The 16,469-nt window shown below is 41.1% G+C and overlaps 1 protein-coding gene across 1 annotated transcript in view; it reads left to right on the top strand.

Annotated features, from left to right (window-relative positions):
- Positions 1-16,469, top strand: part of TG (thyroglobulin) — a 145,237-nt gene that overhangs the window by 68,701 nt on the left and 60,067 nt on the right. The window contains 3 exon segments of the mRNA XM_050321686.1: positions 2,935-3,028; positions 7,131-7,290; positions 12,246-12,445. Of these exon segments, the coding sequence (XP_050177643.1) occupies positions 2,935-3,028; positions 7,131-7,290; positions 12,246-12,445 (454 nt within the window).

Genomic DNA, 16,469 nt, shown 5'->3' with positions numbered 1-16,469 from the left:
TTAGGTAATGCCTTAAGATGGAAAGAGTGCTAGGAACTGTATTAGCAGATGGGCTAAATTTCTCTTAAGTGCCTGTATCTAATGTTTCTGCTTGTCTGGCCTTGGCTCTCCAGGGCTGTACAGGCATCTCTGTTTGGTGAGTTTAGATTGGGGGTACTCTAAAGGCATCACCTTTGTGTGCATGTTTGTGGTTCATTTAGTCTTACAAGAGGAATCTTAGTTTTGTTGCATTGGGGAAACAAAATGACAAATTGTGAATTTGTTTTCTAAAGAAAGGAGGTTTTGGGTGACACTGCTTAGAATACCAGTGCTGTGGAACATGTCAGGACAGCGGATTACAAAAACTCCATAGCAAATAAAAATGCAGCAACAACAGGAAACAAGCTATAACCTATGAAAGTGGATTTTTTTATAGAGTCTTTCTCACAGTGCATCCCTGTTGACTGTTTCATGGCAGACATGAATAGCTGCAAGGTAAAAATAATGACAGAAACAAGAAATGGGAGGTTGAAGATGCAGAACAGTCAGAAGGGGAGAGCTTGTTGAAGGTCTACATGAACTTTCTGTAGAGGAATTTGAAGAAATCAGGGCTGAGAGCTGAGATTTAGCAACTCAAGAGCTCCCCAGGCACCTAATATGGAGCTGAGGTCTATTGAGATCATGCACACTGAGCCATGCAGTCCTGTTCAATTCCTGGCACCAAGAGTGGTCCTCATGTGGTTAGTGATGAACCACTTGAGCAAATGAATCTGACCACGAGCTTCATGGTTAAGGAAATGTGAGGTTTTGCAAGGGACCTGGGAGGGTCAGGGCCTGCAGGCCTGACATGAATCACCACCTGCTTTGGTGGAAATACACCCTGAGGCTACAGATTTAGACACCTATCAGCTGTGTGGGATCTATTTGTTCCCTCCTTTACTCAGGATTTGTCTCCAGAGGTTTCTAGCGAAGTCCTTGATGAACTGAGTGAAAAGAGATGTGGCATTTATTTTCTTGGGGAGTGAAAGAGCCTCTGGCCTGTGGTGATCTCGTCCTTCATGTTGCACCTGACCTGCAGAGGTGTTAACAGCATAACCACAGTAGCCACAACCTCATGTACATTGGAGGGGTCTGGTGGGACGTGGCTTTTTTGCTTTCTCAGGTTCACAGTGATGTTAAGTTAGCACAGACAGCACCAGCTCTTGGTGTTTGCAGCCACAGTGTGGTGTCTGTAGGGCTTTGGTGAGACCCATCTGCCTCTGTGGTCACCCTTTGAAGACTTGGTGTTGCAATGAGCAGCCTGGTGGTTTTTAAAACAGTTTAGGGACATAAGTTTATCTGTTCCTATCTTTTGAATTCACAGTGCTTTCCTAATCCAGTGAAGAATTTGGCCATTATATTCTATTATTAATTTAAGGTTAAAAACATAATTATTTGACTTTACCCTTGTAGAATGGGAGAGACCTCATTCTCTGTATGTATAGAAAGTGTTGATTTTTTTAGGATTCTATATTAATGTTGCTCAATACTGTATATAAGCACAGTACTATTAGTGATGGAAGAGAAACATTTATTTATCAGCCTGGACCTGAAAAAATACTCAAAAAACCCAAACCCAAACCAACCAAAACCCCCATCCACCTGTTGGAGTCTCCAGCTGCTGGAAGAGCTGTGGACTTGCCTCAGCAGGTGGCAGCCTTTCACTGGAGTCGGTCCCAGCATGAGGAACTCTTGGGAGCAGGACAAAAAAGAAACCTGTGATTGTGGGTGATGATTCCTGCTGCCCTGTGGAAAGTTGTATGATTAATAGTATTAGACCTGTTGTCCTGGCAGGGTTCCTACCTGGGAATTCGTATTTTCTCTGCCTGAAGTGGCTTTAGCAGTTTTGGTTGGAGATGATGTACTTCTCCATGTCAGTGTGAAAGCTCTTGAGTGATATCACTGTCCTAGGAATCTCCCTTATGGAAAAAGATTGTAGAATTCCATTAAATCTGGTCCTTTTCCTTGTGGTTTTCTGTTAATTTCCACCTTCAGGGCAAAATTTTACAAGGACATCAAAATAATAATTTAGAAAGAATTCTCTGAAATATTACCATCTTTTCTATAGCCTTTTTTTTGCTTATTCTCTAAGAAATTGTGAGGTTTTTGCATAACTCGTTGTCTGATACAAATACGGCTGTAAAGTAGAAGGAGCTGGCTTCAAAGTAGCTTATTACTGAACTGCAAAGATCATCCACTTGATTCTTATGCTTGATATGTTTGAGCATATGACTCTCATTCAGATGATGGCCAGAGAATGATTTTCTGTACGTGGTTGGCTCTTGAACTCCTATTGCAAGGTCACATTTAACATTGATGTGCACAGTTAATGGTCTGCTCTGATGCTTAAAGCAGAGATTTAAAAAATGCATTAAAATTTTAAACTTACTGTATTTTCTCACCGACCACTAGAAAATAAATTAAACACAAAGAAATGGAGGCCACAGACCATTAGAAAATAAATCAAAATATATGTAGCCCACAGACTATTAGAAATTAAAATAAATAACTGACATTTCATCAGAAGAATGTATTATATAGGTGTGCAGGCAGTAGCAAGGGAAATCTGTGCCTGAGACCCCCAGCTCTGGTCCCCTTGCAGCTGGTGCTAATTTTGTGCAGTTTATGTAAAGCGTGAGTTTTTTTAAAACATATTTTCAAGTTCTTAGCTTTTTAAAATGGGTCAGGGTTTCTGAGGAAGGACTCTGGATGTACAAATACAATGCACTCTGTGTGTGTGTGTGTTCAAACCTACATACTTGTTATTAACATATAGGTGGGAACAGTTTTAAATGCCATTGAGATCTGCAGATTTAATTATTTTATTAAGCTAATGCATCAAAATATAAGCAAATGTCAGCAGTGGAGAAAGAGTACAAGCCTTTTTATTGTAACTTTCTCAATTGGTGTCTCTAGGGCAGCGTGTTGGCAACCAGGAGATGGAGAGGCCCCGTCACAGTCTGTCAGTGAAGACTGCCTGTATCTGAACATCTTTGTTCCTGCCACCTCTGTAAGTAGGAGAAAAGTTGCATTTTTTTTTGTAACTGAGGACTTTCTCTTTTCAAAGTACATTTAACTGACATGATTGGTTGTTCTTCCTGTGTTCACAGAGCCTGCAAAGTTGAATTAGGCACTCAGGTGTTCTTACTGGTGCAAGAGCATTCCTTGCAGGCTTCCCATGAGCCGTGTTGGATAACCAGGAGGAGAGCATACTAAAAAGCTAAATAGGAGAGAGACAAAGAGGGAAACAAAGTACAAGAAGAAGGTGAGGGCAAAGATAGATAAATTAGGGACAGAAATGGCAGTGTTCCTGCAATAAGACCAACTGTCCAGGAGTCAATAATGCAAGACAATACATCAACACTTGTCACCAGTCAGGGAGCTGCTGATGTTTTTTTTCACCCTCATATTTACTGTTCCTCTGTTGACATCTGTGGGAGATCTGTTGAGGAATGAGAGTGGCAAGCAGTGCTAGATTTGTGGCCAGCTCACAGGGCATAAAAATAGATGTTTCAGAAATGACTGGGCCAGTGGTACAATATGAGGAATTGTCATTGGAAAGTTCTTGATTTTCTCATTCTGAACAGATATAAAAGAAAGCTTCAAGTTAAAGCCAAGCTAAAATGATTGGCCAACCCCTGGGGGACTGGGGATAAAGATGCTGAATAACATGTGAATCCCATTGAAGAGTGGGCCCAGAGACAGGAACTGTTTCTTTCCACACTACTGGAAATTTTCAGAAGGTGAGGGTAGTTATAGTAGAAATTTATAAGTCTGTCATACTTCATGTCTGGAAAGAGCTGGTCTAGCTATCTGACAGCAGCACAGAGAGTCCCGTGCAGGCCCGTTTTAATCATCAGAGAGACCAGCAGTCTGTCTTCTCCCTGCAGCATCAGACTGTCATTTTCCCTTGAGTGCAGTCACCACTTATTGAAACCATCAGGTCACTGTCCCAGGCAGTTTGCCATCTGTGCTTCAGAGCTGCTTTCAAGATAGTTTATTTGAAAGCATTGTATTTTCTACCATCTGATAGACTAAATAGGCTTGTCTGGCTGTCCTGTGAACTGAATCCCTCTTTTGTAGAGGTGTAAGGTAGAAGCTGGTCCAATCAAGTCAATCAGTTTCACATGCAGAAGTCCAGCCCAAGAGAGAACTAAAACTTCTGGTTTTGCAGAAGTAGCTGGGAGCAGAAGGCATTGCATTTTCCTGTCTCTTTTTGTGGCGAGCTCTATTTTTTACTCACAGAGAGCTATAGTTATATATTTTCAGCCCACGGAAGGTTAAATCAGCTAGTAAATATTGAATACAAAATCTCTTGAAAAGCAGTGAGTGCAGAGGTCATTCAGGAGCATTTTGAGCCTTAACAAGAGCACAGTGCAGGGACTGATGCCTCTCACCAAAGAACTCTCAAAGTATCAAGCAGTGAAGAAGGTGAATGACATCACTTCATTTTGCTTCCATAGCTACAAGTACCACAATTAAACTGACACTTCTGACTTTTTTCCATCTATAATCATCACCATATGTCACACTAGCAGAGCAAAGCTGTGCTTTGCCTTTATTTAAGAATAGTTTAATTGTAAGATCAAGACTTTAAAATCTCCCCTAAATAAGAATAGAAAGTGTACCCTCTCTCTTCTTACGCCATCCTCTGCACATGTTATTCCCATCTTTAGTGCATCATCCCCATTGCACTGAATTCTTTACAGAGCTGTACTGTACACTATTAAAAGCACTGGAGGTTGCCTGGCTTGGTAGAGTTTAAATCTATCCCTGCCAAGCGTTTTTTACAGAAGGATGGGCAGGGAGGGTTGGACCAGATGACCCCACCGTTGGTCCCTTCCAACATTACCAATTCTGTGATTCTGTGATGGAGAAGATGGTTCTGAATATTATGAAGCCTTTCAGACTTCAGCTGACTTGCAGCTTCCTGGTGGCTGCTGAACTTCATTCCCCTATTAGGAGTTTGCACATGGAACCTAAGACCTTGCAGTCATGAGACCATGATGGAGCTGCCAGGCTTCCCATTGCTGGATGCAGACAAGGAATGGGAATGCTACATCCATACACTTGACACTGTGCACAGTCCAGTGCTAAATCTTCCCCTGAATTACTCCATATCTGTTGCAGCTGTTGCAAATGGCTTTGGTTTGCCATTTCAAAACTTTATTGCCTGTCTTAACCTTTCTTAAGCTTTTAATCACTGTAGCATTGGGTAAAGTCACTCAGAATGATGTAATATGCACTTTACAGGGCAGCTGAAGGTCATGGCGCTACGGAGGCTGTGGACACTTAGGAAATACTTAGTGTGAACCTCAGGCTTAAACATGGTGAACTGAGGGGATGGAGCAGGCTCAGTGTGATGGTTAATACTGTTTTAGCTGAGGTGGTTCAATGTGGTTGTATTTCAGAATGAGTTTCCATCTGAAAAAAGATTATTTCATTTTTTTTCTTTACCCCCATCTCTCTCTGTACTGCATGCACTGCAGAAATGGGAACCACAGACAAGGCACTGCAAATTGGGCAATTTCAATTCGGAGAAGTTCATGAGAAAAAAGCAGCACATCTCAGTGCTTGCAATTTCTTGGGTTTTCTTTGTAACATTGTCATGTTCACAAGAAGCCCCTGAAGTGACTCACCAGATATATAAGCAAGGAGTGTGGACAATTGTGAAAAATTAAGAGCAGCTGAGGGGTGTTTGCCTCCTATTCTGCAATTTTCCAGGATGCTGCAGCCATCACTGCTCTGCTGCTTCTTCTATACAGCCAGTCATGTTTTTGCTGGAGACATTCTGTGCCAGGACAGATGGTGCTGCTGTGTTCAGCTAAGCTCCATCCAGAAAATAACAGCATCAGAGCCCATTGCCCTCTAACTGCAGGGAAAACCAACCCCAGATGTACTTTGCTGCTGCTGCTGCAGGGGCCACAAGCCCTTCTTCAGAAAACAACACCAGCTGCCAATGCAGAAAGTGGGATGGTGGATGTGCATGACCTGCTGCTGAGCAGAGGAGAGAGGAGCCTCCTTCAGGATAGTCCCAAAGTGGGCAATAAGGGGATGAAAATGCTGAATGGAAAGTTGAGGTTATACTTTGAAAAAAAACCTTTCTAGCATTGGAGCAGGTTATTCTGCTTAATTCATCAGGCAAGAAAAAAAAAAGGCAAAAACTGAAACAAAACCCCTCCATATGTTTCGACTGAGGATATTTCTTTAGAGTGTCATCTTGGTAGAACTGTAACCTGCTGATATGTGCTGAGGTCTCCCGGGGCAGTTCTGGGTTTTTTCTGCTCATGCAGCAGCAGCAGCAGCCTGGCTGCAGCCCTGCTGTGTGTGCAGAGAGGGTCCAGTCCTCATGCTGCTCTGTTTCTATGCAAAATGAGGTGGCTGTGCAAGGAGTGCTAAACATGGGTGCAGACCATTGTAGCCCCTTCCCATGCCGGGAGTCCTGCTGGGCTCTCCTGGGCAGAGTAACTCTGTGTTTCATGAGAGGTGAGTTTCCACTCTTGCAGAGATAAAGTCCTTTCTACAGGACTCCTTTAGATACCTAGTAGAGGAAAACTTCCGTGGGAATTGAAGGAGCAGGTAGTGTGATTGATATCAGTATGAAGTGACATTTTTAAGACCAGGCAGTGCTTAAGTGCTGAAGACTTGAGAGCAGGAGGCAGCCCTGCACAGCTATTGAGTTAGTCTTGCTCAAGAGGAAGCAACCCAACAGGCCTTTATCTTCTCCTGTTTCCCTCTTGTTTGAACTTTTCCTGCATGTTTGTGTGAAGCAGATATGCTTTTACAAAGACAAGCCGGTCATATGCTCAGGGGCCAGGGCAACAGGAGCTGCCTTGGGCTAACCTAGAGGAGATATGGACTGGTGGAACACAGTGGTGCTATTAGATCTGCCCTGTTTAATGGTATATAGGTCATTGTGCTCGATTTGTGGACAATTGTGGACAATAGCCACTGAATTCCAGACAGATAGCCAGATACCCCCTCATTATGGTCACTCATAAAGAGCTGTAAATGGCTTAGATAAGGTTAATGGGGAAGAAGCTTGTGTCCTCATCAGTGACTCACAAAAGCAGATGGCTACAGGAATAGTAACCTGGTTGTTGTCATGGCAGGTCAGAAACATGTCAGTGTTGCTGTTCTTCCACAATGGAGGGAGTTACAATGCTGAGGAGGGAAAGACAACCCTGGATGGATCCTACCTCGCTGCCATTGGTAACATCATTGTCGTGACAGCAAACTACCGGGTCGGTGTTTTTGGCTTCCTTAGTACTGGTAAGTCATGGATTTCCAGAACAAACACAGCTATGAGATAAATTGCATTTTGTAACACTTCTGCTTCTGATTTTTATATTTTTTTTAATTAATTTTTTAACTTGAGAATTATATATTTCACTGATTGGGGGTTTTTCCTTTTTTTTTTTTTTTTGAAAAGAAAAATAGCCAAGAAATGGTGATGGCTAGATATGAAGAGAAAGGGGAAGGGTTGGAGGCAAAGGGACAACAACAAACCAAACTCAAGCATCCATATCAAAGCACTGGCTAGACTTCTTTTTGCAAACGCAACTGTGGATATTGGGTTTTGCAGACACACATGAAGATAGGTTAGGCATCAAAATTCCTGCTAACTCCAGTGGCCTACTGTTGTGAGTATGGTTTTCAATGACTCCAACTTCCAACTTGTTCCATCCATGAAATTTTGCTGATGCTCTGTTGTGCCCATGTGAGAGTGGGGAAGAGGCAGAGAGGGATAACTGCAGGTTCATGGTAAGAAGGATGTGAAAGGATGGAAAGTATGGCACAAAGATGGTTATTTCCTCAACAATTCAGCCTGACTTCTCCTCTGAAGGACTTGCCACATTTATTTGAATCTGTTAGCCCTCTGTACTGTCCTGGATCTGAGTGAACATTTGCATGTTCTGTGTTTGCAACTTTTCCCCATATTCTTGTGTAAAGGACACTTTTTCTCTCCTATTGCCCCCTAATATCAACTGCTATTGAAAATTATACAAATTCCCATCACAAAGAGGCACATACACACGAAAATGTACCTTTGTGGTGGTGCCATCTGCTCTTTGGGATTGTTTTTGTGTTTTGTTTTGTTGTTGGTTTTTTGTTTTGTTTTGTTTTCTTTTCTTCATTTTGACTTTTATTAGATTTACCTGTTTAAGCAAATAGAGAATAATTTTCTTTCTACCATCTCTCACTTCTGCCTGGGGCAGGGGAACTAAGGTAGACCATGAGAGAAAATGCAACAGTTGCAAGTGGAGCTCTGTCTCCATCGGTCTTGTAGCAATTCTTGGTCTCTCTAGTGGGTATTTTAATACCTTTATAACCTTTAGGAGGCTATGTTTGCCATGTTTGCAAATACCAGACCTACATACTTTGCCTTATGATTCTTTTAAGTGTTCACTGCTGGGTGGATTTTGCCCAGTTTGGGGTTATAACTGCAGTCATTGGTTATTGTTCCCCTTCTCTGTTGATTGTTTTGTTCAGAGCTCGCTTTGAGCAAAGCCCATCTTTCATTCAGTATCTAGAGATCTGGCACTATAAGCTCCTTTACTCATTTAGGTAAGAAGCTGGCAATAGATGTATCTGTAGGGGAAAAAAACACATCAGTTTTCATCAGTGCAAACCTGATGTTTACGAAAGTGATACCATAATTTCATTTTGTCTAGACCCAAATGCAGCGTGGATATGTGCTGTGGGAGCTTCCATTACGCAGCACTGCCCACACATTACCCACTAACCTCCTTCAGCCTGGTGAGCTTCACCTGGGTTTCTTCCTAAGTGGAAACTGCTGGAGGGGCTGAATATTATACCCCAGTGTTTATGTGGTGGTCCATAATTTCGGGAACAGGAAAATTATTCGGTCTCTTTTTCATGGCAATCTGCTTACATGTCCCAAAATGTCAATACGTGGGCTTGGTGTATGTGATTGGCATTCCTGCAAACCTTCAGATAGAGGTGGTTCATTACATGTTGGGACTATTTGGGGACCTTTTCCTCATTTGTACTGTGGAGCTGCGACCAAAGAAAAGTGCGGTCTTTACTGGCCTCGTCCTCTTTGGGAAGTCCTTGGTGTACATTTGGGAAAATCCTAGAATTGTAGAATATCCTGAGTCAGAAGGGACCCGCAAGGAACATCAAGTTCCAACTCCTGGCTCTGCACAGGACCACACCAAGAATCACACCATGTATCTGAGAGAGCACACCTTGAACTCAGACAAGCTTGGTGCTGTGACCACTGCCCTGGGGAGTCTGATTCAGTGTCCAACCACCCTCTGGGAGAAGAACCTTTTCCTAATATCCAACCTAAACCTTCCCTGGCACAGTTTCACACTGTTCCCTTGGGTCCTGTCACTGGTCACCAGAGAGACATGACCAGTAGCCACTGGGGAATTTCAGTGAATGTTAGCAGTCTGGGTCAAGTAATACAAGGATTTTTCTCAAACAAATCTTTAATGACATTCCAGGGATGTTTTTTTATTCTTCCTGAAAGACAAATCCTGGTCCTTTGGAAGTTTAGCCATTAGATTCAAAGGAGGCAGGAGCTTATCCTTAGGATTGTGAGGACATTAGCAGCAGGACTGTTAGAAGGTTCTACAATTAGAAATAAAAGTTATGAACCTGTGAGTAGTATTAGTTTCATTGTCCAATTAAGAAAAGTGCTGAATCCTCTCAGGCTGACTTGTTATAAATTGCAAAACTAGAAATGAAGAAATTGAATGGATATTTAAGGAACTGAAGAATAGTGAAAACAACAGATTTCCTTTTGTTTGGTTGGGGTTTTTGTTAGTTCTGCAGTTGTTCTGGTCTCAGTGGCAGAGCTTTCTCAAGAACTGAAAGAACTCTTTTTCTTCTATGTACAAACGATGTTTAATTTAATTTGCTGTCACCCATTAATGTTGCAAAAGGAGATGCACATTCTTGCTGTGCCTTTACTTCTTGCTTTGCATCCAGAAAAATTAAGGTGAATTGCCAGTGATACAGATGGCAAGGATATGGAGAAAACAGTCATGTTTTTGCGTTTGATTCTTTTAAGATTCCATGAAGTCATATAAAACAGAATGATTTTCATGCTTTAATTTAGCACTATTGTTCTTCTCCCATTTGGTAATAACAGAATTCCATATGTATGTTCAGAAGGAAGCAAACAAAGACACTGGTTTCTTTTCAGTCTCCCATGGTTCTCAGGAATGTGATCTTTTCCTACAAAAAGGCAGTGGAAAAGATTCCTGACAGACATTTTTCTTTTGGTCTAACTCCTATGAATGTCCATGCATGCAACTGTTCTCCAATGTGGTACATTTCACAACCTGGCTGTGGTTTTTGCCAGGGCAGAAGGAACTGGTTGTATTTCCCTCTTAAGACTTTTTGTTAATTATACTGGTAGCAAACTGTGTGGCTAAAACATTTACATGGATTTACATATAAAATTTTCTCCACCAAAAGGATTGTCAAGCATTGGAACAGGCTGTTCAGGGCAGTGGTGGAGTCACCATTTAAAAGATTTGTAGCTGTGGCACTTGGGGGCTTGGTTTAGTGATGGATCTGGCAGTGCTGAGTTAACACTAGGGTTCAATGATCTTAAGGGTCTCTTCCAACCTAAATGATTCTATGATTTCACGTCCTCTGGGAATGTCTCACAAGGGATGCAGCAAATCCTTAAAATGAGATTTCCTTTTCAACAGCACAAAGTGGGTTTATTGTTGGATTGAGGACCCTGGGAACTGGTTGTGGTGTGCAGAAAAAACTAAAACCAAACCCCAAAAACTAACCAGGGAAAGTTTTTCCTCCATTGCTTCACTGGTATGGCTTGGGCTGTTCATCTGAAACTATGGCTATAGGTGAAAGATTGTAGTTTTTAGGGGTTTGGGTCACTTAGTTTTTGGCTGCCCTACTGGAAGGGTGCTTACAGCAATGCCTATTTTTCATGTGGGTATCTCTAAGCCCTGCAAGGTAACCAGTTGTCCGTTCTCCTTTGTATTTATTCTGCTGCTTAAACTAGTATGTTTGATACCTCAGTAATTCATTACAGTAGGCATATTGATATCTACCACAGGATGTAAGCTTTCAACTGCTCTTTGCCCAAGACAGGGCTACATGTCCACAAAGTGGCAACTTTTTATTCCACTCGCTGTTGATTTTGATTCACTAGTTTCTGAAGCTACCCTTACTTTAAAATTGTACTATTTGGTCTTGGCAATGGAAGAAACAAATAGTTTCAGCTGTTTTTCTATTCATGGCTTTTTTTGTCTTGCCCTGTGGGGCTTTTTTTTCCCAAGTTTTAAATGTGGAGAATTTTAAAACTTAAAAATAAATGGCTCATTGTGGATTATAAAGAAGTAGACAGTGAATAATCATTTTCTATTCCTTTCTTACAGACTGTGGAGTAATTACTTATTTATGCTTTTGTTGATATAAAATTAACCTTGCCTAAGGGGTTGCATCATTAGATGTTTTCAGCATTAGCTTCCTATTAATCAGAGTATCAGGTTACCACTTGTTGGAGTTGAAAAGAAAGTGTTGATACTTAGGCATGGGAAATACATGATTAATTATTTGTTTTCATGTTAACAAAAATATGAATATATATAGCAGATTTCTGCCAGTTAGAGATAGGCCAATCTCAAAGGATAGAGATGGAGATATGACACATTTTAAAATAAAGTCTGGAAACATGTAAAGAAATGCAAGATGTTATGACTTTTAATGATTGGTCAGACAAGGTAAGTGTAAAAAGGATGTAGGAAGGAAACATGCAATTAGGTGCACTCCAGGGAAACAGTCAATGATCCTTATGGGTCCCTTCCACTCAAGAATCCGGGAAACACACAGATTTTTTTTTGCGTGCTTTTAGTTAATTTTAAGATCGAGCTACTTATGTAGAAAAAGAATCTTATGGCTAAATTTGTGGATACTTGAGCCTGTATTAGAGTCTCCTGCCATGATGTGTCCTGATGAAGCTTAGAAGTTGGAGTGTTATTTTTCTATCATCAGGACAGACGAAAAAGGACCTCCAGAGCTGCCTGGTGGGGTGGTAAAAACTGAAATGGAGTCAGTCTGTAAAGTGATATCCTTGGAAGAGATCACTTTAAACTTTCAACTTATGGTAGCGGTTTTGTCCAAGTTCAGCTTCAGGAGCTGCTAAAAACGTGACATTTAGTCAAAACTTCAAATGTTTATAGTTTTATTTCTTTTCAGCCCTGTTTTATGTTCTAAAACAGGTTCTGCTGAGGCGAGTGGGAATGCTGGCCTTTTGGATCAGCTGGCAGCTTTGAAGTGGGTGCAGCAGAACATTGCTGGCTTTGGAGGAGACCCCAGCAGGGTTTCTTTGGGAGCTGACCGTGGTGGGGCAGACATCACCAGCATTCACCTGCTCACAGAGACAGCAGATACTGACCTTTTCAGGAGGGTGCTGTTGATGGTAAGTTCCATTCCTGCTTCAACTTCATTGTGAAAGGATGTTGTTGCAGAGATGAGGATGTTGCAGTGTGTGGCTGCTGGTTTTATTTCATCCATACCTTGGCAGCGCTAATAGGGCTGTTATTGCTGTAGCTATTTTTCATCTCACCTGTGACTGTTATCTCCAGGAGCTGAGTGCTTCACCAGGATGTACAAGAGATGCACTTTGGTGTTTGATTTACTCATAGTAAGAATCTAGTTTTCGTCACTGTGGTTTTTTGTGCATTATATAAATAACCTTGTTTCATAACTTACAGGTACAACAGCTTAGTTTCCATTCCATAAATACGTTTGTTGGTCAGCAGTTTTTAGACTCTAAAACTGATGAGCCAGACTTCTGCATGTTAGAATAGCCAATCTTTTTATCTGATCTTATGGCAGGTTTCGTTTAAAAGAAAAGGAAGTTTCAGAGAGTAAAACCGCATTTACTGATGGGCTTGTTTGCTGTCAGCTTGGACCATTTTCTCAGTCACTCCAAGTGATCCATGTTTTTACAGCCTTTCCCATGTTAAATCTCAAGACTTTGAGATCAGTTTTGTCAGTGTCAATACTGCCATTTATCTTTACAGCCTACGGTAAGAGTGGTGTGCTTTGAAATAAGGCTTAATCATCAGAGGAGGTTTATATATCCAGCAGAAATGGTACTTGGAAAAATGATCTCTCTGCCAGCAGGGTTGACTTTGAACAGTGAGCAGTGGGACAGAATTCTTGGTTCAGAAAACTTAGGGCCCAGTTAAATAAAATCTTATCTTGAAAATAATGACATCTTTATTTTTCTTCAGTGTGCCCTTGCTTCAGAAAACATAACTTGTCTTTTGCATCCCTTTGGCTCAATAAGTTCATTTTAATTGCATCAATCTAGTGGGGAAGACAAGGGGAGTTGTGGAAAATTGCTGCTCAATAGTTGGGATTTTTTTTTTTTTTTGTGTCGTTGTCAGACAATTCCTCACACAGTTCTAAGATTTTTACTCAGCTCTTGCCATAGCAGTTAATTTGCTAGGAGACCCAGAGTCCTTTCCTCTCGGTTTCATCCTACTTTTACCCTGAAGTCACAAACTTTACTGACATGGCTGAGGATGGGGCCCTGTGAAAGCTGTGGCAGGATACAGTGCAATTTACCCGTTGAGCAACTTGGGAAAGGGAAATGCAAGAACCTCTTTGCTTATTGTTACTTCTGGAGTGTAGTTCCACATTACATCTTTTCTTTTATACAAAAAAGTCTAAACTCATTCTTTCTCCTACAGCAGAACACTGCACTTGCCACTGTTTTCCATTATTCAATGAGCAGGCAGGTGCATCAGTTCTTTCCACTTACCTGGTGTTTGTAACAACAGTTTTCTTCCTGGGACTGTGCAGAGCACTGTCTTGGCAAAACCAGGGTCTCCACAGATTTCAGAGAAGTGTTAATTATTTATCCTGACAGCATCACAGTGGTTGTAGTTTTCTTGTGAAATACACTGACAAAATAAAAAGCAAGCAACAGAAGCAGGAGCTTGTAGCTTTAAAATATACTTGATTGCCTTTTTTATTTTTTAAGTGTTTATTTTTAATTAAAGTGATGCCAAATGCAACTGCTGGTTTACTCAGATTTCTCACTTACACCTCCTGTAAAGGGATGTGTCTTACTTTTGTTCCCAGACACCAAAATCATTGAGTACTTTTAATTTTACTGTAAAAAAGGAGGTGCACACAGACTAAGAATCATAAAACTGAAAATATATACCAGATATAGCTTTTCTGAGGGAAAATCCCATGAAGCAACACAGCTCTTCTGCAAAAGTCAGCTTTGTGCTCTTTGTTTTGGTCTTTGCTATGCATGATAAAACCATACTGTTTCTGAGCATGCAGAGAGGTGTGATGTATGAAAATTTCTTTACAAGAAGACAAACACCTGAAATAGCAAAATGCTTTTGAGTTTCCTATGTCTGCCCCATAATAGGTGTTTTTTTGGAACAGATCTGTAAACAGATTGTACAAAATCAATAAAAAGCTATCATGAGGACCCTTTATAATTTTTTTCACCTTTCGGTAGTGTGATTATAAAAAAGTGGTATCAGTGATTATGGTGTTGTTTTAAATGGTTTAAGAGCATTAACCTGGCATCTGACTTCATCTTTTGATTAATTGATTTACTTGACAGTGCAATTTTGATGTAGAAGAGTGGATCAATGGTATGAGTTTCAGGAAGCTGTGGAGGGGCAGCTATGTTAGGTGTCCTCTCCAGGCATTCCTGGCAGGTGTCAGGAGGTGAGCTCCCAGCCTCCTTCCACACAACACAAGGGAAGACACCAGGTCCCTCCTGGGCACAGAAGCAGATCAGCCAATATCGGAAAGAGAAGGTTTATTGTCCTTCTGGAACTACTGCAGTCAGGTGCAGGGCTGTCTGACATGGACCATAAATATCCCTGATCCTGGTGATGAGCTAGGCTTTAGATCCCCTTTCTTCCCTCTTTTCCTGTCTCCTTTTCTTCTCCTTTACCAGGCTCATTCCCTCTCAAACAAACCAACCGGCTCTGATTACTTTTTTTTCCATTGATCCCGTTTTTTTACACCCCTACCCAAATTTGGTATTTCTGATGGCGTGCCTTATGTAATCTCAGATTTGTATAGAATCACCTCGGTGTTGTCGGCCCTTGCAAGGTCATGTTTCCCTAAAGGTCCCCAATATAGTCTTTCAGTTATTTGTGAGAAATGACCAGGCCTCACAGAATTTCCCCATAACCATCTGTAAAATCCAGCCATCCCTGAGGCACGTGTAGTTAGGATTTGTCATGTCATTACTGTGAGGGGGACTGAGCGTCTGCACAGGTTGCCCAGGGAAGTGACCAAGTGCCTGCCCAGGTTGCCCAGGGAGGTTGTGGAGTCTCCATCCTGGAGATATTCCAAAGCCATCTGGACGTGGTCCTGGGCAACCAGCTAAAGGTGGCCCTGCTGGGACATGGGGGTTGGACCAGATGATGCCTGCAGGTCCTTTCCAACACTTCTTACAGAGCATGTTCCAAGTGCTGCCAATTGTATGGGCTCTTGGATTCTTTTGTTGTGTTCCATCAAAGATACCTTTTGGCAGTGGCATTGCAAGACTGAGTGCTTGAACTAGTTGCACACTAGGTCTTCCTTTTTCTAAAAGCAATACAAAGTAACTACTGAATATTATTTTAATTAATAAATACATACAAGTCATGACTTAGAAATCTGTAATGCTCCCCCTATATATTTTGTGGATAAAATGCAGTCACTATAACATATTAATAAGCAGTAACAGTAGTGAGATTATGCAAACGCCTAGAGTTCCTGAGTTTCTTTTGCTTTTTGGAGTTCAATGTTTACCAGCCAATTACATTCATCCTGTAAGTTCTGAGATGTGTTTAAATAGGCTGTGAAATATATTCATCTCTGAATCTCTCTTGATAGTGCAAATGACCTGATACAAGATCTAAAGAGCATACAGATGTGTTTACAGGTGATATATATATATACATATATACACACACACACCAGTTCTCTATTTCTCCAAATCTTCATTATTCAAATCTCTGCAAAAAGGTTCAACAGAATAATGTACTGAAAATATCTCAGCTTGAGAACATAGGTTGCAGCATTTTACACCCTCAGGTGTGAGTTATTGCTTGATTTCGAAAGCAATCCCAAGGCAAGTTCAAAGGAACCTGCCACCTGCTTTTTATGCCCTTAGCAAAGGGTACATACATGTAGAAAAATTAATGGAATTTCAGAAAATCCTTTAATTTTTAAGTGGTTTGATGAAAAGTGTCATTACTATTTGAGATAACTCTCTTCAGACAAGAAATTAGGAAAAATCTTTAACATCCACTGTTACTGATTTGTTCTCTTAGTTTAATTATTTTAAAAGCTGCTAATAATATAAATATTATACATAAATATGTGGCTTACTCCAGAAGATGAAGTTAAAATATATTCCTCTACACATAAGAGGTCACACCTTTGCAAGCCAACCTTTGCAGTTAGAC

Source organism: Myiozetetes cayanensis, unplaced genomic scaffold, assembly GCF_022539395.1.
Source record: "Myiozetetes cayanensis isolate MyiCay16 unplaced genomic scaffold, myiCay2020 scf1, whole genome shotgun sequence".
Lineage (NCBI taxonomy): Eukaryota > Metazoa > Chordata > Aves > Passeriformes > Tyrannidae > Myiozetetes > Myiozetetes cayanensis.
This window is presented reverse-complemented; position numbering and strand designations above follow the sequence as displayed.